Source organism: Oncorhynchus keta, chromosome 5, assembly GCF_023373465.1.
Source record: "Oncorhynchus keta strain PuntledgeMale-10-30-2019 chromosome 5, Oket_V2, whole genome shotgun sequence".
NCBI classification, from domain to species: Eukaryota; Metazoa; Chordata; class Actinopteri; order Salmoniformes; family Salmonidae; genus Oncorhynchus; species Oncorhynchus keta.
The window spans coordinates 16,241,641-16,266,570 of NC_068425.1; the positions used below are offsets into that span (position 1 = coordinate 16,241,641).

Genomic DNA, 24,930 nt, shown 5'->3' on the forward strand with positions numbered 1-24,930 from the left:
GAAAGTTTCCATACACGCAAAACTTTATTTTCCATTCCACAAAAAGCTTCTTTCTCATATTTTGTACACAAATGTGTTTACATCCATGTTAGTGAGCAGTTCTCCTTTGTTAAAATAATCTAACCACCTGACAGGTGTGGCATATCAACAAGCTGATTGAACAGCATGCTCATTACACAGGTGCACCTTGTGTTGGGGACAATAAAAGGCCACCCTGAAATGTGCAGGTGTCTCAAGTTGAGGTAGCGTGCAATTGGTATGCTGCCTGCAGGAATGTCCACCAAAGCTGTTGCCAGATAATTACATTTTCATTTCTCTACCATAAGCCGCCTCCAACATTGTTTTAGAGAATTTGGTAGTACGTCCAACCGGCCTCACAACCGCAGACCATGTGTATGGCGTCATGTGGGAGAGCAGTTTGCTGACGTCAATGTTGTGAACAGAGTTCCCCATGGTGGTGGTGGGGTTATGTTATGGGCAGGCATAAATTACGGACAACGAACACAATTGCATTTTATCAATGTCAATTTGAATGCACAGAAATGCTGTGATGAGATCCTGAGGCCCATTCTGAGGCCCATTTCTTTTAAGAGATCTGTGACCAACGGATGCATATCTGTATTCCTAGTCATGTGAAATCCATGACTAGGGTCTAATTAATTAATTTAAATTGGCTGATTTCCTCATATGAACTGTAACTCAGTAAAATCTTTGAAATTGTTGCGTGCTGCGTTTATATTTTTGTTCAGTATATATTTTCTTAGTTAACATTTGCTAAAAAATAAAACATTCTAATGAAGTTTACTTTGAAATTAGAAAGCTGTTAGTTTGTGGTGTGTAGTAGCCTAAACATACTGTACAGTAGTACTTGCAAACTTACTATTCAAGGTAGCCTAATAAGTCACAAGAATCTTGGTCCAAGTGTGATATGAATGCATTCTGGCAATGTGCCAAGGCTTTAGATGCCAGCTTTTGGTTTAGAATGTTGGATTTACTATCCTGTATAATGTGCTATACTGTATGTCTACTGTAAGGAAATTATTACGATAACAGAGGACAATAGTCATCAAAACGTATATTAACTTAATAATAATAATAACTGTTTTACTGAGGTAATTGCTCCCAGGACAGGAGCTATCCACTTATCTGTGGTTTTGACTGATTATCTTTAGCAATATTACATAATATGGCACTGTTGAAAAAGTGGGTAGGATACAAATGGAGATAATGACTACAGCAAAATGAATGAATCCATCTTAATGTCAAGTGGCCTGCCAGCCTGCCATCCTGGCACTGTAGAAATAGGCTTCATCAAGAAGTCTGGATTAAGCTAAAGACAAAGACAGCTGACCATCTAAATCTAGGCTATACCTACCTAATCTCTTCAATAGGAAATTAAATCACAGAGACAAAAGCAATACACATAAGCTGAAAGAGGTTTCACTGTCTTATAAAATAGGTTTACAACCGTGTCCTCATCAGTCAAGTATTTTTGTCTGATGATGAACTCAGTAATAGGGGGTTGGGTTGTGTGCAGATTTAGTCAAGGAAGGGTAATAGCATAGTGGTTATAGGAAAGGGTGTTTATTCATGTCTGTTTGACACATCTCACAAATTCTCATCAGTTACTTGTGATATAACACAGTAGTAGCATATCAATCAACGATTAAGAATAGATATGTAAAACACACCCAGTAGGTACATTTTCGTCATCAGTTACTCTCCACCACAGACACACACATTTCCTCCATTCCAGGGTTAACGTGAGCACCCTGACACGGACCGAGGCCTCATCTTAGCAGGTTTCCGGGACGAAGTGGAGGGAGCGGCTTAGCGTTGTGTGGCCAAGTGATTTCAGGTCACATTAGCTGAGTGCCACACACACCTTACTGTTGACTTGTGCGATACACTGACCCCATTCCCCTCATACTAAGGATTCCAGCCAGGGAAGTTCCAGTCACTGTCTCCCCAGCCAGTGAGAGCATGTGCTATGGCTTTGATTCCTGGGTAGACCGGTGTGTGTTGCCATATGCTTACAATCAGACCGACAGACAGACAGAGGGCCAGGGACTCTTTGTTTATCCCCTCCTCATGAGTGTGTGTGTGTACGCCTGTGTGTGTGTGTGTAAGAGCTTGCACCGTGGAGATAGATAGCTCAAATCCCAGCACCTGATATAGCCCTCACAACCACTGCCAGGAGACTTAAACTAGCCATCCCCCACCTGTCACATGAGCTTCACAGAGAGGCTGTGTGGAGCAGGGGAGAGGAGCAGTCAGAGGGGGAGCTTATCTGCAGGAACACATTGCTCCTATGGCAGCAGACGGCCACCCACGAATGCTAATCACTCATGTTTGATGAGAGCTTCTGCAGAGTCACCTTTCCAGAAAAGAAGAGTAGCACAGAAATCCCCATGAAACAGCATGTAAATGGGTCACACGGTAGACAACATGCTAATCGCAGCGCTCTTCACAATTCCAGCTAAAAAGCAGCACGTCGTCCTCCCTTCTCTGTCTGCTCTCTCTGCTGCTGTATGGTTTGTTTATCTCCCCGTCGTGGCGGGCAGTGCAATACGCTCTGTTCTTTTCTGCTTTAGCCGACACGGGGCAGGGGGATGGAGGCTGGGCCTTGACAGGGGAATAATAAACAGAGGTCCTATTTTTTTGAAGGTCAAGGAAATTGATATGATATTACATTAAAAGCTTAGTGGCTTTTGCAACTTTTCCAAGGGCTTTAGCAATCCTCATAAATGCCTGACTGTGAAAGTGTATTCCAACATACACAGAGGGAAGCTCACCAGTTGGAAAACAATGTGAACTGTTGAGTGTGAACAGAATATTAAAGTGTGCACTTAGGTGGGATGATAATATGTAGCGTAGTAATAACGCAATAATCCAGTTGTAAACAAGGCATTGGATGAATATTGCCAGGTTGTTAACATACTCAATAAACATGGACAAGTAGCACGCCGGTCATACAATTTCTCAAGCAGGGCCCGCATGCAAGTACAAAAGCTAGGGCTCTTTCAGACAGAAGAGGGATAAATACATTCAAAGTGAGTGGGCTTTTTAAGAGAGGCCTCCTTTCCTTGGATGCTAATGACCATCAATATGCACATACCCTATATTATCCCTGGCCAATTCCAATATTTTTTTCCACTAACTGGTATTCATCAGATCTTTTCTGATGTGATTGGTCAAAATACCAATCAGTGAAAAAAATATCATAATTGGGCGGACTGTCTAAATGCAGCCTAAGGTGTCCAACGCTGTGTCCCAATACTCATAAATGGCTCCCTATCCTTGCCTCGCCTCCTACTGTAGGTCACCAACACTCCAATAAAACTGAGTATGTGACAGCAATACTATGAAATTCCCACCTAACCTACCCATGTGGTAACTGAAGGACATATGTTCCTTAATCTTGTTAGAGTATGTAATGAACTACACTTGTACTTGGAATGCATTGATGTTGCCACCTAGTGGGCTTAACTGGAACAACACAGACCCATGTTGCAAGACTGTATCTCAAAGTCTGTCTACACCACTGACAGAACAAAATGAATAATGGAGTAGGGTTACATCTACAACTCTTCTCTTACATTTACATTTACATTTAAGTCATTTAGCAGACGCTCTTATCCAGAGCGACTTACAAATTACAGTCAACAAGTCACACATCAGCATGTGGGAGTGTGTGTCAACTCTGGAGCTACAACAACAGGGCTAGGTGGCTTTGTTGTTTGCTTTCACTGATGTATGAACTAACCATTAAACCCTATTAACCAATGTTTTATACTGAGTTTAAGCAGTGCTTAATTTGAGCCGGATGGTTTGCGCAACGTTGTAGTCCAAATAGACCAACGCGTGGCCATTGCTGTGATGAGAGAAGTGCGCCTCAGAACTAGAATGAGAGTCACTTTCTATAATCTCTTTCCCTGCTCTGATACATATCATCATGCAACTCTCATCTCTCCAGCTATGCACTTAATCATTCATTTCCTTATAGAATCATAGCCGCGGGAAGGATGCTGGAGGTATCACAGAACCTCTGATACATTTTGCCAAGTTATAGAATTACTGCTGTCAGCCAAAACAGGCTATTCACTGCAAATACAAATCGCGGGACAACACAGATCCTGATGAATAGAGAAGACTATTCTGTCTGTAGGCTAGCAAATTATCAACTTCCAAATATACATATTGAGCGAACAGCATTGTTTTACAAAGTAAAACAAGAGAGAGGTATGCTTTTGGCACGAGCGTATCGGCCATCGCCGGTGAGTGAGCTGCGTATCGTTGAGTGAGTCAGTGAAACGAAAGCTTTTTTAGGACAAATGTATTTTGTACAATATGTGTGTGTGTCACCACTCACCTAGGCCTGGGCTATTGATGGATTCAAGACAAAGTCGTTGTCATTGATTTACGATTCTCAGTTTGTCAGTGTCAAAGTACAGCCTGTCATTTCGATCATTTGTGAGGTATTAAAAAATATTCGGCTAAAGTCTCCAGTCATCTAAAATCATGTAGAATTGTATGAAATACGTTTATGAAGGCCATTTTCCCGGACCATAGGCGACTAAACATTTCCCCATGTGTGTAACTTCTGCAATCGCCTCTCTATACTCTACTGCTCTATGCCAGTACGCAAAGGCGATGATAATGCATGCAATGATTTATTATAAAAGTGACTTTTCTCTTCATGCGTTCTTGGGCTGCAACGTTGCGCAATTGACAAATTAAGCACTGAGTTTACGTTAGTAAAAGTGTGCTTATGTTCATAGGGAAAATATATCAAATATGTGAAAATAATAAGTATGTTTTTGTGGAGGCAGAAATTCCCAAGAGTCCATCCAGATTGTGACTATATTTTGGATAATGGTTCCCTGTTTAATGAGACTGAAACAAACCCACATTCAAAGGAGGGAAATTGTTATTCTGTTTTGTTATTCTGATGAGCTTTTGCCGAACTTGATGTTGACAAAATAATCAGCTGACAAGCGAACATGGCTGTTATGGGATTTTTTTAATCAATAATGACTAAATGAGGTATACTACACTATAACTGGCAAGAATTCTACCCTGTCTTTCTTGTAGTATTAAATAATGTTTGTTCATTAGGAAGGGGTTATATGGCATGTACCTAGGAAGAAAGGAATGTATGTGGAGATAAGAGAGGACCGGGAGGGCCCCTCCAGAGTTATGGTGTCTGGGGGAGCCTGGAACTGTCAGCCGAGGGGTTATAAACTGTGGTTAGACTCATAAGAAAATCCATGTTGGTGTGTATGTATGTGCGTAGTTTAGGATGGTATAAGAAGGAAGGTATTTGTGAAAACTTGAGAGCTCTCGCAAATAAATTGGGATCTAATCAATTGTGAGCTGGGAATTCTGTCTGTTTTATTTAAGACCAGAACTTTACAACCTCTGGGTATCAGACAGATCAATATCATTGGAATTTATGAACACTGATAAAATAATTACATGACAATGGCAAACAAGTCATATTTGATTGCAATATTGTTAGATAGACACTAAACACATGTATCACTGGTGATTTCTGTCAATGCCTGCTTTGAGTCTGTATGAAGCACTATTTTGTGTCAATCTCTTGGGAGGCCGTCATTGTGTGTTGTTTTCAGTAGGCTTACACACTTCAACTTCAAGATTCTTGGCATACATTAGTGAGCCATCACAGTGGCTTTGAGGGCAAAATGTGAGCCAGAGTCAAGGGTTACCAACTTACCAGGACCCTGATGCAGGTGATTATAAATGTAGGCTACTGTCAGGGCCACTGTCCAGAGGGAAGTACTTACATTTTAGTCATTCAGTAGATGCTGTTGTTATCCAGAGCGACTAACAGTTAGTGCATTCATCTTAAGATAGCTAGGTGGGACAACCACATATCACAGCACAGGCATAGAAAGTACATTTTTCTTCAATAATGTAGCTATCAGTAGAGAGCTAGAAAGGGGCGGGGTCAAGTAAAAGTGCTGATTAATTTTAATACTTTATTTTGGGGTGAGGGGGTCGAGGTGAGGAGGAGGATTATTTAAGATACTGTTTGAGGTAGGGTTTCAGAGGGAGGAGAGGCAGTTCCTCTTGCTGTTCTGTAGGTAAGCACCATGATTTTGTAGTGGATGCGAGCTTCGACTGGAAGCCAGTGTAGTGTGTGGAGGAGTGAGTGACATGAGAGAACTTGGGAAGGTAGAACACCAGGCGGGCTGCAGCGTTCTGGATAAGTTGCAGGGGTTAAATGGCACACGCGGGAAGCCCAGCAAACAGCAATTTGCAGTAGTCCAGACGGGAGAGGACAGGTGCCTGGATTAGGCCCTGTGCTGCTTCCTGTGTGAGGTAGGGTCATACTCTACGGATGTTGTAGAGCACTAACCTGCAGGAGCGGGTCACTGCTTTGATGTTTGCAGAGAAAGACAGAGGGTTGTCAGGGTCACACCAAGGTTCTTTGCACTCTGGGAGGGCAACACTGTGGAGTTGTCAACTATGATGGAGAGATCTTTGAGCGGGCAATTCTGTCTTGTCGAGGTTGAGATATCTGCCAGGCACGCAGAAAAGCATGTCGCCACCTGGGTGTCAGAAGGTTGGAAGGAGAAAAGTAGTTGAGTGTTATGCTCAATAGCAATGATAAGAGAGACCATGTGAGGATATGACGGAGGCGTGTGACGGTGTATAGAGAGGAGAGGGCCTAGAACCGAGGCCTGTGGGACACAGTAGTGAGAGAGAGTACGTGGTGCAGACACAGATCCTCTCCATGTCACCTGGTAGGAGTGGCCTGCAAGGTAGGATGCAATCCAAGAGTGTGCAGAGCCTGAGACGCCCGGCCCTGAGATGGTGGAGTGGATGATCTGATGGTTCACGGTGTCAAAGGCAGTGGATAGATGTAGGAGGATGAGAACAGAGGAGAGAGCGTCAGCTCTGGCAGTGCAGAGAGCCTCCGTGACACAGAGGAGAGCAGTCTCAGTTGAGTGACCCGTCTTGAAGGGCCAAGAAGATCGTTCTGAGAGAGATAACGAGAAAGTTGATCAGAGACAGCATGCTCAAGTGTTTTGGAAAGAAAAGAAAGGGAGAGAGGTCTATAATTGTTGACGTCAGATGAGTCAAGTGTTGGTTCCTTGAGGAAGGGAGCAACTCGGGCCGTTTTGAAGTCAGAGGGGTCAGGGATGAGTTGATGAGGGAAGTGAGAAGGCCTCCAGAGATGGTCTGGAGGAAGGAGGAGGGGCAGGTTGTTGAGGGGCCAGACTTAACTAGTCACAGGATGTCATCTGGAGAGATAGGGGAGAACGAGGTCAAGGAGTAGGATAGTTCTGTGTGAGGGAGACCAGGGGACTCAATAGGCTGAGTAGGCCTTTTTTTCAAAGTGGTTGACAAAGTCGTCCGCAGAGAGGGAGGAGGGGGTGGAGGATTAAGGTGGGAGGAGAAGGTGGAAAAGAGTTTCCTAGGGTTTGAGACAGAAGCTTGAAAATTAGAATGGTAGAAAGTGGCATTAGCAGCGGATACAGAGGAAGAGAACATAAAGAGGAGGAAGTTAAAGGATTATTTATATTTAACCTTTATTTAACTAGGCAAGTCAGTTAATTAAGAACAAATTCATATTTACAATGAAGGCCTACCAAAAAATAAAAGGCTTTATATAAAATACATATAAACATATATACATATACATTAAATAAAAATATAGGACAAAACACACATCATGACAAGAGAACACAACACATAAAGAGAGACCTAAGACAACAACATAGCATGACAGCAACACATGACAACACAGCATGGTAGCAACACAACATGGCAGTAGCACATGGTAGCAGCACCTAACATGGTATAAACATTATTGGGCACAGACAACAGCACAAAGGGAAAGAAGCTAGAGACAACAATACATGACACAAAGCAGCCACAACTGTCAGTAAGAGTGTCCATGATTGAGTCTTTGAATGAATAAATTTAAGATAAAAATGTCCAGTTTAAGTGTTTGTTGCAGCTCGTTCCAGTCGCTTGCTGCCATGAACTGAAAAGACGAGCGACCCAGGGATGTGTGTGCTTTGGGGACCTTTAACAGAATGTGACTGACAGAACAGGTGTTGTATGTGGAAGATGAGGGCTGCAGAAGAAATCTCAGATGGGGGGAAGTGAGGCCTAAGAGGGTTTTATAAATAAGCATCAAACAGTGGGTCTTGCGACCGGTTTACAGAAGATTATAGAGTGCAGTGATATGTCCTATAAGGAGCATTGGTAACAAATCTGATATCCGAATGGTAAAGAACATCTAGCTGCTCAAGAGCGCCCTTACTTGCCGATCTATAAATTACATCTCCGTAATCTAGCATGGTCCTCTGAATCAGGTCCTCCAGAAGTTTGTTTTCCTCCATTTTCACTCAGCTGCCCGCAGCCCTGTTCTGTACCCTCGCAATGAGTCACTCAGCCACAGAGTAGGAGGGGAGGGCAGAACTGGCAGGAAGAAATGGGGACAGTGCGAGTCATAGGATGCGGAAAGGGAAGAAAGTAGGGTCGAAGAGGCAGAATCAGGAGACCGGAGGGAGAATGATTTAGCAGAAGGGAGAGATGATAGGTTAGAAGAGGACAGAGTAGTGGCAGAGAGAAAGAGCGAAGATTGCGACGGTGCATGACCATCTGGGTAGGGGCTGAGTCGTTAGGGTTGAAGAAAAGGGTGACAGAAAAGGAAACAAGGTAGTGATCAGAGACCTGGAGTGGGGTTGCAGTGAGATTAGTGGGCGAGCGGCCTCTAGTAAAGATGAAGTCAAGCGTATTGCCTGCCTTGTGAGTTGGAGGAGATTGGGAAAGGGTGAGGTGAAAAGAGGCAAGGAGGGGGGAAAAGGGCAGCATAGGCTGAGATGAACTCGGTGTTTAGGTGTGTTGTGCGCGCAGGGTACACTAAATTAGAAGAGTTGAAGCCAAGGGGTGAGGAACGTCTTTAACGTCTACAGAGATAGGTGCGAACAGGTTTTGAAAACACACACATTGTCACGGCCGTCAAAGGAAGTGGACCAAGGTGCAGCGTGGCGAGCGTACATACTGTATTCCTTTTATTTAGAAATGACGCCGACAAAAACAATAAACAATACAAAACAACCATGACGCTTACGGGCCATGTGCCACAAACAAAGTTGACTTCCCACACACAAAGGAGGGAAAGGGCTACCTAAGTATGGTTCCCAATCAGACAACGATAGACAGCTGTTCCTGATTGAGAACCATACCCGGCCAAAACATAGAAATACAAAATACAAAATCATAGAAAACAAAAACATAGAATGCCCACCCCAAATCACACCCTGACCAAACCAAATAGAGACATAAAAATGCTCTCTAAGGTCAGGGCGTGACACACATAGTTGACAAAGCTACTAAAGAACAAAATGAGATAATCTGTAAATAACTAGCTATAGCATGAAGCCCACTGAGACACTGTGAGTTATATATGGAATAGCACTGCATAGGCGTATCTCATAGGTTATTAGAGTATGCAATACATTTAATTTTATTTTGATAGCGCAGTGAGGGCAGGGGAGATTGGTCTTCAGAGGGAATCCTGAGCGCTGCCTCCCGAACTTAGCCTTAAGATGCTTTTGGAAAACGTCCCAGGTTGGTAGAAAAATATAGGGCAGCGTTTTCCATTAGCCAATCTGTAATGTTGACTATACAGCCATCATTTATCGGCCTTACAAGGCATATCTTTAGGGCATGTCCATCTAAAAGGACCCATGAGCACCAACATGTGAAGTTAATAGGAGCATATCAAATTAGGTGTCAAATGAAAGCTGTAAAGCGGCTGTTCCACTGGATGTCATAAGGTGAATGCACCAATTTGTAAGTCGCTCTGGATAAGAGCGTCTGCTAAATGACTTAAATGTAAATGTAAATGTAAAGCTACACTACATGGCCAAATGTATGTGGACACTTGCTCATCGAACATCTCATTCCAAAATTATGGGCGTTAATATGGAGTTGGTCTGCCCTTTGGTGCTATAACAGCCTCCAGTCTTTTGGGAAGGCTTTCCACAAGATGTTGGAACATTGCTGTGGGGACTTGCTTCCATTCAGCCACAAGAGCATTAGTGAGGTCGGATGTTGGGCGATTAGGCCTGGCTCGCAGTCAGCTTTCAAATCAAATCACATTTTATTAGTCACATGCACTGAATACAACAGTTGTAGACCTTCCAGTGAAATGCTTACTTTACGAGCCCCTAACCAACAATGCAGTTTAAAATATTACGAATAAGAATAAGAAATAAAAGTAACAAGTAATTAAAGAGCAGCAGTAAAATAACAATAGCGAGACTATAGCGAGACAATGTGCGGTGGCACCGGTTAGTTGAGGTAATATGTTATATGTTATATGTTGGTAGAGTTATTAAAGTGACATTCATAGATCATAACAACAGAGAGTAGATCATAACAACAGAGAGTAGCAGAGGTGTAAAAGAGAGGGGGGGGGGACAATGCAAATAGTCTGGGTAGCCATTTGATTAGGTGTTCGGGAGTCTTACGGCTTGGGGGTAGAAGCTGTTTAGAAGACTCTTGGACCTAGACTTGGCGCTCCGGTACCGCTTGCTGTGCAGTAGCAGAGAGAACAGTCTATGTCTAGGGTGGCTGGAGTCTTTGACAATTTCTAGGGCCTTCCTCTGACACTGCCTGGTATAGAGGTACTGGATGGCAGGAAGCTTGGTCCCAGTGATGTACTGGACCGTTCGCACTACCCTCTGTAGTGCCTTGCGGTCGGAGGCCGAGCAGTTGCCATACCAGGCAGTGATGCAACCAGTCAGGATGCTCACGATGGTGCAGCTGTAGAACCTTTTGAGGATCTGAGGACCCATGCCAAATATTTTTAGTCTCCTGAGGGGGAATAGGTTTGTCGTGCCCTCTTCACGACAATTCATCCCAAAGGTTTTCGATGGGGTTGAGGTCAGGGCTCTGTGCAGGCCAGTCAATTTCTTCCACATCGATCTCAACAAACGATTTCTGTATGGACCTCGCTTTATACACGGGGGCATTGTTATGCTGAAACAGGAAAGGGCCTTCTCCAAACTGTTGCCACAAAGTTGGAAGCACAGAATCATCTAGAATGTCATGCATGCTGTAGCATTAAGATTTACCTTTCCATAATAATGCATTTCTGTATTGTACAGATCAGGAAACAATTATGTAATTCTGTTGCCTTAATTCCGTTACCAGATGTAAATCCACTTCACCTACTGTAATTCAATAACCAAATTAAATGTATTCAAACTCAAGGTGTCATGTCATAGATGACAACCCATTCTTTCTACAGACATCTTTGAATTTTAATTCGGAGCAGATATATATTTTTTAATCATGGTCGCATAAAAAAAAACTGAGGGAGATTTTACCATAATTCTGTTACCAAACTTTGCATCTGCACAGTTCTTCCAGTGAATGTGCTTTTGTGAAATGTTCTGTGTAAATTGTTAAAAGTAGTCCTTGTGCATAGAATTGTATGGTTTGTTAAACTTTGAAATCAATACTTTTTGTTAGGAATATATTTTAAAGATTAAAATCTTAGTCAAAGCCTATAGGGTCTGGGTTGAACAGTCCCAGCACATAGACTAACTGTAACAAAAGTTTACAATACAGACTGTCAATAGATGTCAATAGATTAATGAATATGAGTAAACTTGAAACTAAGATTTGAAACAACTTTTGCTAATGTCAGAAAAGACCCGGGACACGTTTGAGTAGTAAGGCGAAAGACAAGTCAAGAAGTGAAGTCGGGGGAGGTGCATCTGTGACATCCGAAAGTTGGACACTAATGTGGTTTTCCAACAGCAAGTCTCAGATCAACATGGGAGTGTTGATAAAGACATTTTTCATTACAATGTCGAAATAAACATGGTTTCATCCCCCATATTACACACTCACAAACTGAAATCATATGTGTGTTCATTGTACAATCAATTACTGTTTCAGTCATGTCTTTGGTCACATTCAAGTGGGTCAAACAACACTTTAATGACTGGTTGACACTAGGCGATGGATGAAGTTGGTGAAGAGCAACTGCAGAAACTTGCTGTCGACTGCAGTCAAAACTGAATGACCTTTGATCACATGATTTCTGTAAAGTTAATGCATTCGACATGTAGGCCCTAGTCGGACAATGTTATCCCCATAATATAACTCACTTTGAAAGGGGGTGACCATCGGACTTGACATAAGCTCGAACGCACCCACTCAGTCGGTCAAAACAGCTGACAGTAAGCGGTTCGAAAATCGGAGGTGACGTAATTCTGCGACGTACATCATCAAATCGCGCGCTCAGAAGCATACAGCGCTCAACGACTATATATTTTACATTAAATTACGAATAATCAAAGGTAAGTTAATATTTGCAACCATGCACTCCTGTTGTTTTAAAATAAAACGACGATGCCAAACACAGACACAACGCTAGCTACTTGTCCGACATTTACCTTGTCCAGCAGACCTAAGCCTTGCTCAACATACCCACACAGCTAGCTAACGTTAACTAGTTACTAGCACCACATCATTAGAATGGATCTCTGTCTAGTACAGACCTGAACGTGTGAACCCCATCATGTCAGTTGAAGGTGTAACGTTGTGACTTCCAATCCTGAGCCTTTTATTTCACTTTCTGTCCCGTTTGAGGTTTATGTAGCTAGCCAACTAGCTAGCTACAAACAAGCACTGTTCAGATTAGTAGAAATGTAACGTTAGCTAGATTTCCAGTTTTTCCTTCATGTTTTAAATCACGCCCACTACACATTTTCTAATAACGTTACACGTAGCTCACACAAGCCTAATTATTTACACCTAGTAACAGTTGTTTCCCATAAGCAACCAAAACCATTTCGATCTGTTTACTACATTGCTGCAGCAAGATGATTGAAGTTTATTTTATTTTGCAGGCTAGACGATGACTGAGTTTAAGAGAGCCTTCTCACTGGTGTGGGATCACTTCACTCTAGTGACACCCAATAAGGTCCAGTGCGCCCTCTGTTCACAACGGCTTAGCTTCAACAAAAACACCTCCGCCATGTTAAGGCACCTACGATCAAGGCACCCAAGCGAGGCCTGGTACAGCAACTCAACATCTGGAGCCCACTCAAGCACAAGCAACTCAACATCTGGAGTCCACTCAACGTTCTCTAACTCAATAATTAGTAGTGCTGGAGTCCACTCATCGTTCTCTGGTACTACAGGACTAAACTCAATGTTTACAAACAATGCTGCTGCTGGACACCACATCCAAGGTATGTTTCCTTGTTTCCTAGATGGTTTTCATCCTGTTTCAATCAATTATTATATTTAGATTAGCATTCATTGTACATCTAATTCAATTTTAATTGATTATACTGTTTCATTTCACAGTCAGGACCACCAGACAAGAAGACCTGGATGATGCCCTAGTCAACATGTTGGTTAAAGACACCCAGCCATTTTCAGTAGTTGAGGAAGAGGGATTCGCTGCTTTCGTCCAAAAGCTAGACCCAAGCTACAATCTTCCAAACAAGCAAGCGCTAAAGAAAATGGTGGGGTCTCGGTGTGAATTCATCAATGATAATGTTGTATCTCAGATGGTAATTTCTGACTTTGTCAGCCTGACTTCGGACATGTGGACATCTATAGACAAGCACAGTTACATTTCAGTGACGGGGCATTTGGTAGCAGAAAATGCCCAGTTATCCACTTTCCTCCTTGGGATTTCTAAGCTGCCTGAAAACCACAAAGTGATCCACATTGAGGAGGCCAAAAACCAACTGGTAGCGAGCTGGGGCCTCCACAGCAGGGTTGCTGCATTTGTCACAGAGAACAGCGAAAATATGGTAGCCACGGTTCAGAAACTAGGAATCCTCCAGTTGCCCTCTTTTGCACACGTCCTGAACCTTGTGATTAAGAGGTCCATGGAGGCTACTTTGGAGCTGCAGGACATCCGCTCCCAAGCGCGGGCTATCGTGTCTTTCTTCAAGTCGAATCAGAACGCAGAGATGAGGTTAGCCGAGGTGCAGGGGCAGCTAGGCAGGCCGGAGCAGAAGCTGATCCAGGAAGTGGACTCGAGATGGAACAGTAGCTTTTCTATGCTGGAACGCGTCTTTGATCAGAGGGAGTCTGTGGCTGCTGCTCTCAGCACCCTGGACACGGACATCATCCCTCTGGGATCTGCTGACTACGAGGTCATCCACCAGTGTCTCGGAGTGTTGGGTTCCTTCAACCAGGCCACAGCTGAGCTCGCCTCAGAGAAACGCGTCTCGGCCTCCAAGGTCATTCCTCTTGTCCGGATGCTGAAGATAACCCTTGAGAAGAAGCACGGTGCGATCATACACCCTACGGCAACACAGCTGGCGTCTAACCTGCAGAGGGAGCTTCAGACGAGCTGCAGTATGGTGGAGACCGAGCCAATCCTGGCTCTCTCTGCTCTCCTAGACCCGCGCTTCAAAATGTTGGCCTTCGGGAACCAAGGCTACGCTCAGGAGGCGGTGAAGCTCCTCACGTCCGAGTGCGCTTCGTTAATCCGGATAAATCCGGACAAGGATGACACTCTTCCGCCGTCCACCACCGGGTCAACGACGCCCTCCCCGACATCACCCCACACCTCCTGGGCAATGGAAACCGCTTCCATCTCCATGGCAACATCTCCGTCTAAGTCCCACGATGGGGGTCTGTGGGAGATGTTTGACAGTAAAGTGGGTGAGACACAGAGCGTCCAGAGCAGCACGGCGGACGCAGCGGTGGAGGTACAACACTACCTCAGTGACCCGTACCTGAACCGAGTGGAGAACCCCATGCACTACTGGGAGAAGCACTCCAAGGTGTACCCGCACCTGTTCCAGCTGGCTCGGAAATACCTCAGCGTTCCCGCCTCGTCTGTGCCATGCGAGCGCATATTCACCAAAGCTGGAGATGTGTTCAATAAAAAGAGGAGTTGCCTCAGTATGAAGGCTGTAGAGCAGATAATGCTGTTGAATAAAGGTCTCGTATAGCACAAGCAGCATACTATCCACAGTGCTTCTCATGCTGTTTGGCCTGTATGTAATGGACTATTACATTTACCAAATGCATTGTAAATGTATTCTTCCTGCTTTGTGTATAAAGTATGTTAAAATGGCCTTTTTTTAAAGAGAAGTGGTCTTCTACATTTTGAACATTTGTCAGGAGGCCATTTAACCACTAGAGGGGAGTGCTGCACTGGCTAACAACCAGCACACTTGGGTGTACATTTCAAATCAAAGTTTACTTGTCATGTGTGCCGAATACAACAGGTTACAACAGGTTACACCTTACAGTGAAACGCTTACTTACAGGCTCTAACCAATAGTGCAAAAATGGTATTTGGTGAACAATAGGTAAGTAAAGAAATAAAACAACAGTATAAAGAAAGGCTATATACAGTAGCGAGGCCATAAAATTAGTGAGGCTACATACAGACACCGATTAGTCAGGCTGCTTGAGGTAGTATGTACATGTAGATATTGTTGAAGTATATGATGAACAGAGAGTAGAAGTCGTGTAAAAGAGGGGTTGGTGGGTGGCAGGACACAATGCAGATATCCCGGTTAGCCAATGTGCGGGAGCACTGGTTGGTTAATGGCTCTCAATGACATTTTATTTATTACTGGGTGGACTGAATTCAATATTGCCTATACATCACTATAAGTGTTAAAAATATATTTTAAAACATTTGAAAATCACTGAATACTATTTTGCATTGTCATGTAATTGTGATGGTTGTTGTGAAAAGTGAAATTGATGTTATTTCACATTCATATCACCACATATGGAGTTATTTTGAGTGCTTTTTAAGGTCAAGAAAATATTATTTATCTTCTGATGGTTTATCCAATGCATATTGATGCAGATGGGGATGATGCTGAATGGCATTTTCACTGGAGGTACCTTGGTGATGTATGCAAGTCAGACAAGGAAGTCTCTAGCTGGTATACAACTTACAATTGACACTTATAAAGGGCAATGTGTGTTTGAAAAGGTTCATGTTTGAAAATTATGGGGGGGAAGATTGCTCAGAGGCGTTCCACTGTTTTTTTTGTGTTTTTTTAAACTAGGAAAGTCAGTTAAGAACAAATTCTTATTTCAATGATGGCCTACACCAGACAATACTGGGCCAATTGTGCACTGCCCTATGGGACTCCCATTCACAGCCAGATGTGATGCAGCCTGGATTTCAACTAGGTATTGCAGTGATACCTCTTACACTGAGATGGAGTGTCTTAGATCACTGTGCCACTCAGAACCCAAGTTTGAAATGGCAACAGGTGATTAAATTAAGTGGTTGCCAAGGAGACCTCAAATGGCTACCCAGACTATTTGCCAAGGGAACTGTTGTTGAGCCAGTCATTAAAAAGTAAAGAGCACACATTAATAATGGATTTTCAATTTACTCTTAAAATGATACATATTTCACAGACATTTACAAGAATACTTCATATTTGTCAGTGACAATAGCATTTTGGTTGGGATGATACGTTTTTACTATGTACAAATCCTGGAAGACTGCTCTGAATCCTGTTGAGCTTCTGCCTTTCAGTCTTATCAGAGATACTTCTTGGCTTGTTGAGTTTTTGCCAATGGTGTGCCTGATATCGATGCAGCAAAAGCTTGTTATTCTGCCCATTTTGTAGGTTATCTACCTAACACGCACGTTTCTGTGGATTGAAATAAGCTCTATTTTGAGCTAAATTCATTAAATGCTTTTTGTTTACTTGGACTGAGAAGAAGTACACAGTTTTCCAATGAGGCAAGGCCATTAAATATCAACATATTGCTGCTTTGGATCCACAATGAGTTGCACGGTGGTGATTTCAACTAATGTCCTTGTGTTTTGTATGTGAACATAAAAACAATGAAATTGCCACAGAGCTTTTGGAAGTCTTCATGAAATGTAAAAAGAAAATCTAAAATATGAAACTAGTAGTGCAACCACAAACAAAGGCTGTCATAAGGATTATGTTGAAAACATACAGAGGGGGATGTTGTCCATGAACAATTATCATCGTCCTATGACTTACAACATGAGCATCATAGAAATCAAACCAATATTGCTAATGTAACATTAACATTTAATATTAATAATAAAATGCCATTTAGCAGACACTTTTATCCAAAGTGATGTACGCTACAGTGAGTTTATTTTATTTAACCAGGTAGGTTAGTTGAGAACAAGTTCTCATTTGCAACTGCGACCTGGCCAAGATAAAGCAAAGCAGTTCGACACATACAACAACACAGAGTTACACATGGAGTAAAACAAACACACAATCAATAATATAGTAGAAAAATCTATATACAACATGTGCAAATGAGGTAGGATTCTTAACGTAAGGCAATAAATAGGCCATGGTGGCGAAGTAATTACAATATAGCAATTAAACACTGGAATGGTAGGATGTGCAGAAGATGAATGTGCAAGTAGAGATACTGGGGTGCAAAGAAGCTAAATAAATTAAAACAGTATGGGGATGAGGGAGATTGGATGGGCTATTTACAGATGAGCTATGTACAGGTGCAGTGATATGTGAGCTGCTCTGACAGCTGGTGCTTAAAGCTAGTGAGGGAGGTAAGAGTCTCGAGCTTCAGAGATTTTTGCTGTTCATTCCAGTCATTGGCAGCAGAGAACTGGAAGGAGAGGCGGCCAAAGGAAGAATTGGCTTTGGGGGTGACCAGTGAGATATACCTGCTGGAGCGCATGCTACCGGTGGGTGCTGCCTTGGTGACCAGTGAGCTGAGATAAGGCCGGGCTTTACCTAGCAGAGACTTGTAGATGACCTGGAGCCAGTGGGTTTGGCGACGAGTATGAAGCGAGGGCCAGCCAACGAGAGCATACAGGTCGCAGTGGTGGGAAGTATATGGGGCTTTGGTGACAAAACGGATGGCACTGTGATAGACTGCATCCAATTTTTTGAGTAGAGTGTTGGAGGCTATTTTGTAAATGACATCGCTGAAGTCGAGGATCGGTAGGATGGTCAGTTTTACGAGAGTATGTTTGGCAGCATGAGTGAAGAATGCTTTGTTGCCAATCCTAGATTTAATTTTGGATTAGCGATGCATACACTTCAGTATACTCTATTTAATCCCTGAGAGAAACAAACCTAGCACCACACTATTTCCAACTGAACCACACAGGACCAATAATATGGCTGGAGGGTGATTATCAAACTGAAGTCTCTATATTAGTCTTTTGTTGCTTCATTTACATTTATTTATTTACTTTGTCTTGATTTGACTGTATTTTTCACTGATGATTGGCTTTACTTTTATATGCAATTACTAGACACTTTCTTACCTTGTTTAGCGAAAATTATCGTGGCACCTTTTTAATTGGAGTTGTATAATGATGTTTGACCGAGAAAAGCTCCCCTTCGCGTTTGTATCAATATGTATTAGCGTTTATCGTCACTGGCCCATTAGCTGCCACTGATTTTGAGTAGTTTTGTGGAGTAGCACAATGTTTGATTAGCTAAGTTTGTTAGCTCTACAATTAGTTAAGGCTTTATTAGACATCAAAATCCCGCCTGTTTCATTGTAAAGGACATTCATTCCAATGCTTTTAAACAGTAAATACGTAATGACAAAAACCAGTTGTTCCTGGTCGTGTCCCTGCTGTTTGGGATACCCTGGTATAGGGGCATTTGTTTTTGAGCAGCCAGTGTATCTTTCTGGTAAATGCATTAAATAGCAAATAGTGAATGTCTTTTTCCTGATGATGATGAATGCCCCTTAACACCAGTTATCAAATGGCGGAGGTTCAATTATATATACTACTGATCAAAAGTTTTAAAACCTATCATTATGTATTTTATTGTTTTCTACTATTTTCAACATTGCTCGAAAATAAATTAGTTGAGTGTTTAGTGAAGACAGCAAAATGTGTATGATTAAGTTGTTAGCTCTACAATTTGACTAATGCTTTAGTGTTAACATCAAAATTCCTCTTTATCATCTAAAGGACATTCATTTCAATGCTTGATGACAGCTTTGCATGCTCTTGGAATTCTCTCAACCAGCTTCATGAGGTAGTCACCAGGAATGCATTTCAATTAACAGGTGTACCTTCTTAAAAGTTAATCCAATCAGTTGTGTTGTGACAAGGTAGGGGTGGTATACAGAAGACATCCCTATTTGGTAAAAGTCCAAGTCCATATAATGGCAAAAACAGCTCAAATAAGCAAAGAGAAACAACAGCCCATCATTACTTAAGACATGAAGGTCAGTCAATACGGAACATTTCAAGAACTTTGAACGTTTCTTCAAGTGCAGTTGCAAAAACAATCAAGCTCTATGATGAAACTGGCTCTCATGAGGACCGTCACAGGAATGGAAGATCCAGAGTTACCTTTGCTGCAGTTATGCCTTCATTAGAGTTAGCAGCCTCAGTAATTGTAGCCCAAATAAATGCTTCACAGAGTTCAAGTAACATACACATGTCAACATCAACTGTTCAGAGGAGACTGTGTGAATCAGGCCTTCATTGTCGAGTTGCTGCAAAGAAACCATGACTAAAGGACACTAAAAAGAAGAAGAGACTTGCTTGGGCCATGAAACACGAGCAATGGACCTTAGACCTGTGGAAATTTGTCATTTAGTCTAGAGTCCAAATTGGATATTTTTGGTTCCAACCGCCATGTCTTTGTGAGATGTGGTGTGGGTGAATGGATGATCTCCACATGTGTATTTCCCACCGTAAAGCATGGAGGAGGAGGTGTTATGGTGTGGGGGTGCTTTGCTAATGACACTGTCTTTGATTTATTTAGATTTAAAGGCACACTTAACCAGCATGGCTACCACAGCATTCTGCAGAGATACGCCATCCCATCTGGTTTGGGCTTAGTGGGACTATCATTTGTTGTTCGACAGTTCAATGACACAACACACCTCCAGGCTGTGTAAGGGCTATTTTACCAAGAAGATGAGTGATGGAGTGCTGCATCCGATGACCTGGCCTCCACAATCCCCTGACCTCAACCAGATTGAGATGGTTTGGGATGAGTCGGACCGCAGAGTGAAGGAAAAGCAGCCAACAAGTGCTCAGCATATGTGGGAACTCCTTCAAGTCTGTTGGAAAAGCATTCCAGGTGAAGCTGGTTGAGAGAATGCCAAGAGTGTGCAAAGCTGTCATCCATGCAAAGGGTGACTATTTGAAGAATCTCAAATATAAAATATATTTTGATTTGTTTAACACTTTTTAGGTTTCCATATGTTTTATTTCATCGTTTTCATGCCTTCACTATTATTCTACAATGTAGAAAATAGTAAAAATAATAAAAACCCTTGAATGAGTAGGTGTTCTAAAGATTTTGACCGGTAGTATATATAATTGGCCTATGTTATATCATACCTACAGATGGAAACACAAAACACCAAATATTGAAATGATGTAGCACACTCAATTGTTACGGATTATCAATCACTTTTATTTGGTCAACATAACATATCTAGCACATATCAGTGATACGCCTCATGCTCATGAACCTCATGCCACTCATGCCCATGTCTCTGAAGTTCCTGTACTCTCCAGGCCTCATGTAAGTCATCCTGCCTCTGAAGTGGGGCTGCTCGTACATCAGCCAGTGGCCATCCATCACGTTGCAGGACTGGCAGTCGGACATACGGTAACGGTCCATGATGGAGTCACAGTCGTCCATCATCTCGTGCATCTGACCTCCGAAGTTATCTCTCTCGTAGATCCTCATTCTGTAGGATCCTCTGTGCTGTTAGGAGGAAATAAGAATATGTTGAATGAATTACTGAATACATCAGACTGTTGAAAAGCTCACAGAGCCAATATGATTTGTGTGATTATGGACATCACAAAGCTACTTTGAGCGGGGCTGTTAACAGCAGACTAAGTATCATATTGCCTACCATGGGGATTGTGCGGCAGGACCTGATATCAGTCATTCCCATCATACTCTGGAAGTCAGAGTACTCTCCCCTCCTCATGAAGTACTGGTTTCCCATGTAGTTGTTGCGGTCGTAGACCATGAAGCAGCCGCTCTGAACCCTACAGGAGTGGCACCTGCTCAGGTAGGAGGACATGTCAGCGCAGTCGCTGCTGCACTCATAGGAACGACCCTGGAAGTTCCTGTCCTCGTAGAAGACGATCTGAAAATAAAAAGGGATCTTTTCTATGAACTAAAATATTTTCCGAACAAACATTTTTGAGAAATGTAGGAACTTTAAAGAACTTTAATGTTGTAGTTGGGGGTGCTAGAACACTACAGGTCTTTTGCATGACAATCTATGAAAATTAAAGTATATATTTTGGTTTTAAACTTACCCTGCCCATGTTCATGCTGGTGGACATGTTTGCTCACTGTGCTGCTGGTTGCTGCTCCTGAACTGATTCCTACTTGGTTTAACCCTTTCTTTTATACCTGACCAAACCTAAACAATTCCCAGCTCCATTGTTCAAACCCCTGACCCAGCAACATAACATGCTATAGAAACCTGTAGAGGCCACTGAGGTTACGTCCACATTTCCAGTGACTGGATCCCTCAGTGTCTTTAGAAAGACTGTTTCTCAATTGTCTGTTTCTCAAACAAAGTAACATATAGCCTTTTGAGAGTTTACAACAGCTAGTAACAGCCTTGAAAAGGAATGTTCTCCATACATTATGTCACAATGCTTTTCTACATTTGTAATCTTATTTGATCAAATATTAACGATACATGGCTCAATGTTATATTGTAAGCTCATTTGATTTAAGACATTTAGCATAAATCACACATATTGAATGAAGAGTGAAAATCTGGGGTTAACCTGTTTGTTTAAACTATGTATTGTTACTCATCTTTTGTTCAGTGTGCTGATTTAACCATTCTTAAACCTCAGTGGACGCGACGTAGACCTACATTCCTAACCAGTGAATACATCATCAAAAGTGAGTCGAAGTATTATAACAGTCTATAAAGTATTATTAACCCTAATTAACTATTGACAGATCCCTTATAAACCCTAGATAAAAGCTTAATAAATTAATTAACAAATTGAAGTATTTGAAATATTTTTCAATACAATTGAACGCTTTGTAACAATTTCTGTAATATCATGCTATGAACCGTAAATGTTAGTTAAGTTCGACTCACTTTTGATGATGTATTCGCTGGTTAGGAATGTCGGTCTACGTCGCGTCCACTGAGGTTTAAGAATGGTTAAATCAGCACACTGAACAAAAGATGAGTAACAATACATAGTTTAAACAAACAGGTTAACCCCAGATTTTCACTCTTCATTCAATATGTGTGATTTATGCTAAATGTCTTAAATCAAATGAGCTTACAATATAACATTGAGCCATGTATCGTTAATATTTGATCAAATAAGATTACAAACGTAGAAAAGCATTGTGACATAATGTATGGAGAACATTCCTTTTCAAGGCTGTTACTAGCTGTTGTAAACTCTCAAAAGGCTATATGTTACTTTGTTTGAGAAACAGACAATTGAGAAACAGTCTTTCTAAAGACACTGAGGGATCCAGTCACTGGAAATGTGGACGTAACCTCAGTGGCCTCTACAGGTTTCTATAGCATGTTGCTGGGTCAGGGGTTTGAACAATGGAGCTGGGAATTGTTTAGGTTTGGTCAGGTATAAAAGAAAGGGTTAAACCAGGTAGGAATCAGTTCAGGAGCAGCAACCAGCAGCACAGTGAGCAAACATGTCCACCAGCATGAACATGGGCAGGGTAAGTTTAAAACCAAAATATATACTTTAATTTTCATAGATTGTTATGCAAAAGACCTGTAGTGTTCTAGCACCCCCAACTACAACATTAAAGTTCTTTAAAGTTCCAACATTTCTCAAAAATGTTTGTTTCATAAAATATTTTAGTTCATAGAAATGATCCCTTTTTATTTTCAGATCGTCTTCTACGAGGACAGGAACTTCCAGGGTCGTTCCTATGAGTGCAGCAGCGACTGCGCTGACATGTCCTCCTACCTGAGCAGGTGCCACTCCTGTAGGGTTCAGAGCGGCTGCTTCATGGTCTACGACCGCAACAACTACATGGGAAACCAGTACTTCATGAGGAGGGGAGAGTACTCTGACTTCCAGAGTATGATGGGAATGACTGATATCAGGTCCTGCCGCACAATCCCCATGGTAGGCAATATGATACTTAGTCTGCTGTTAACAGCCCCGCTCAAAGTAGCTTTGTGATGTCCATAATCACACAAATCATATTGGCTCGGTGAGCTTTTCAACAGTCTGATGTATTCAGTAATTCCTTCAACATTTTCTTATTTCCTCCTAACAGCACAGAGGATCCTACAGAATGAGGATCTACGAGAGAGATAACTTCGGAGGTCAGATGCACGAGATGATGGACGACTGTGACTCCATCATGGACCGTTACCGTATGTCCGACTGCCAGTCCTGCAACGTGATGGATGGCCACTGGCTGATGTACGAGCAGCCCCACTTCAGAGGCAGGATGACTTACATGAGGCCTGGAGAGTACAGGAACTTCAGAGACATGGGCATGAGTGGCATGAGGTTCATGAGCATGAGGCGTATCACTGATATGTGCTAGATATGTTATGTTGACCAAATAAAAGTGATTGATAATCCGTAACAATTGAGTGTGCTACATCATTTCAATATTTGGTGTTTTGTGTTTCCATCTGTAGGTATGATATAACATAGGCCAATTATATATACTACCGGTCAAAATCTTTAGAACACCTACTCATTCAAGGGTTTTTATTATTTTGACTATTTTCTACATTGTAGAATAATAGTGAAGGCATGAAAACGATGAAATAAAACATATGGAAACCTAAAAGTGTTAAACAAATCAAAATATATTTTATATTTGAGATTCTTCAAATAGTCACCCTTTGCATGGATGACAGCTTTGCATACTCTTGGCATTCTCTCAACCAGCTTCACCTGGAATGCTTTTCCAACAGACTTGAAGGAGTTCCCACATATGCTGAGCACTTGTTGGCTGCTTTTCCTTCACTCTGCGGTCCGACTCATCCCAAACCATCTCAATCTGGTTGAGGTCAGGGATTGTGGAGGCCAGGTCATCGGATGCAGCACTCCATCACTCATCTTCTTGGTAAAATAGCCCTTACACAGCCTGGAGGTGTGTTGTGTCATTGAACTGTCGAACAACAAATTATAGTCCCACTAAGCCCAAACCAGATGGGATGGCGTATCTCTGCAGAATGCTGTGGTAGCCATGCTGGTTAAGTGTGCCTTTAAATCTAAATAAATCAAAGACAGTGTCATTAGCAAAGCACCCCCACACCATAACACCTCCTCCTCCATGCTTTACGGTGGGAAATACACATGTGGAGATCATCCATTCACCCACACCACATCTCACAAAGACATGGCGGTTGGAACCAAAAATATCCAATTTGGACTCTAGACTAAATGACAAATTTCCACAGGTCTAAGGTCCATTGCTCGTGTTTCATGGCCCAAGCAAGTCTCTTCTTCTTTTTAGTGTCCTTTAGTCATGGTTTCTTTGCAGCAACTCGACAATGAAGGCCTGATTCACACAGTCTCCTCTGAACAGTTGATGTTGACATGTGTATGTTACTTGAACTCTGTGAAGCATTTATTTGGGCTACAATTACTGAGGCTGCTAACTCTAATGAAGGCATAAGGTAACTCTGGATCTTCCATTCCTGTGACGGTCCTCATGAGAGCCAGTTTCATCATAGAGCTTGATTGTTTTTGCAACTGCACTTGAAGAAACGTTCAAAGTTCTTGAAATGTTCCGTATTGACTGACCTTCATGTCTTAAGTAATGATGGGCTGTTGTTTCTCTTTGCTTATTTGAGCTGTTTTTGCCATTATATGGACTTGGACTTTTACCAAATAGGGATATCTTCTGTATACCACCCCTACCTTGTCACAACACAACTGATTGGCTTAACTTTTAAGAAGGTACACCT

The 24,930-nt window shown here is 42.2% G+C and overlaps 3 protein-coding genes across 3 annotated transcripts; 2 read left to right on the forward strand and 1 right to left on the reverse strand.

Annotated features, from left to right (window-relative positions):
• The first annotated feature begins 12,196 nt into the window (after positions 1-12,196).
• LOC118384568 (zinc finger BED domain-containing protein 6-like) lies at positions 12,197-17,130 on the forward strand. Its single transcript, XM_035771201.2, has 3 exons — positions 12,197-12,362; positions 12,915-13,259; positions 13,378-17,130. The coding sequence occupies exons 2-3, from the start codon at positions 12,923-12,925 to the stop codon at positions 14,985-14,987; spliced, it is 1,947 nt and encodes a 648-aa protein (XP_035627094.2). The 5' UTR covers positions 12,197-12,362; positions 12,915-12,922; the 3' UTR covers positions 14,988-17,130.
• A 3,278-nt stretch (positions 17,131-20,408) lies between these two features.
• Positions 20,409-21,440, reverse strand: LOC127930021 (gamma-crystallin M3-like). Its single transcript, XM_052518832.1, has 3 exons — positions 21,299-21,440; positions 20,884-21,123; positions 20,409-20,729 (listed from the first exon to the last, which is right to left on the reverse strand). Exons 1-3 carry the CDS (start codon positions 21,323-21,325, stop codon positions 20,454-20,456), a joined length of 543 nt encoding a protein of 180 aa, XP_052374792.1. The 5' UTR covers positions 21,326-21,440; the 3' UTR covers positions 20,409-20,453.
• Positions 21,441-22,569: 1,129 nt separating this feature from the next.
• Positions 22,570-23,597, forward strand: LOC118384791 (gamma-crystallin M3-like). The gene is made up of 3 exons (XM_035771520.2): positions 22,570-22,706; positions 22,883-23,122; positions 23,277-23,597. The coding sequence occupies exons 1-3, from the start codon at positions 22,680-22,682 to the stop codon at positions 23,550-23,552; spliced, it is 543 nt and encodes a 180-aa protein (XP_035627413.1). The 5' UTR covers positions 22,570-22,679; the 3' UTR covers positions 23,553-23,597.
• Positions 23,598-24,930: the final 1,333 nt, after the last annotated feature.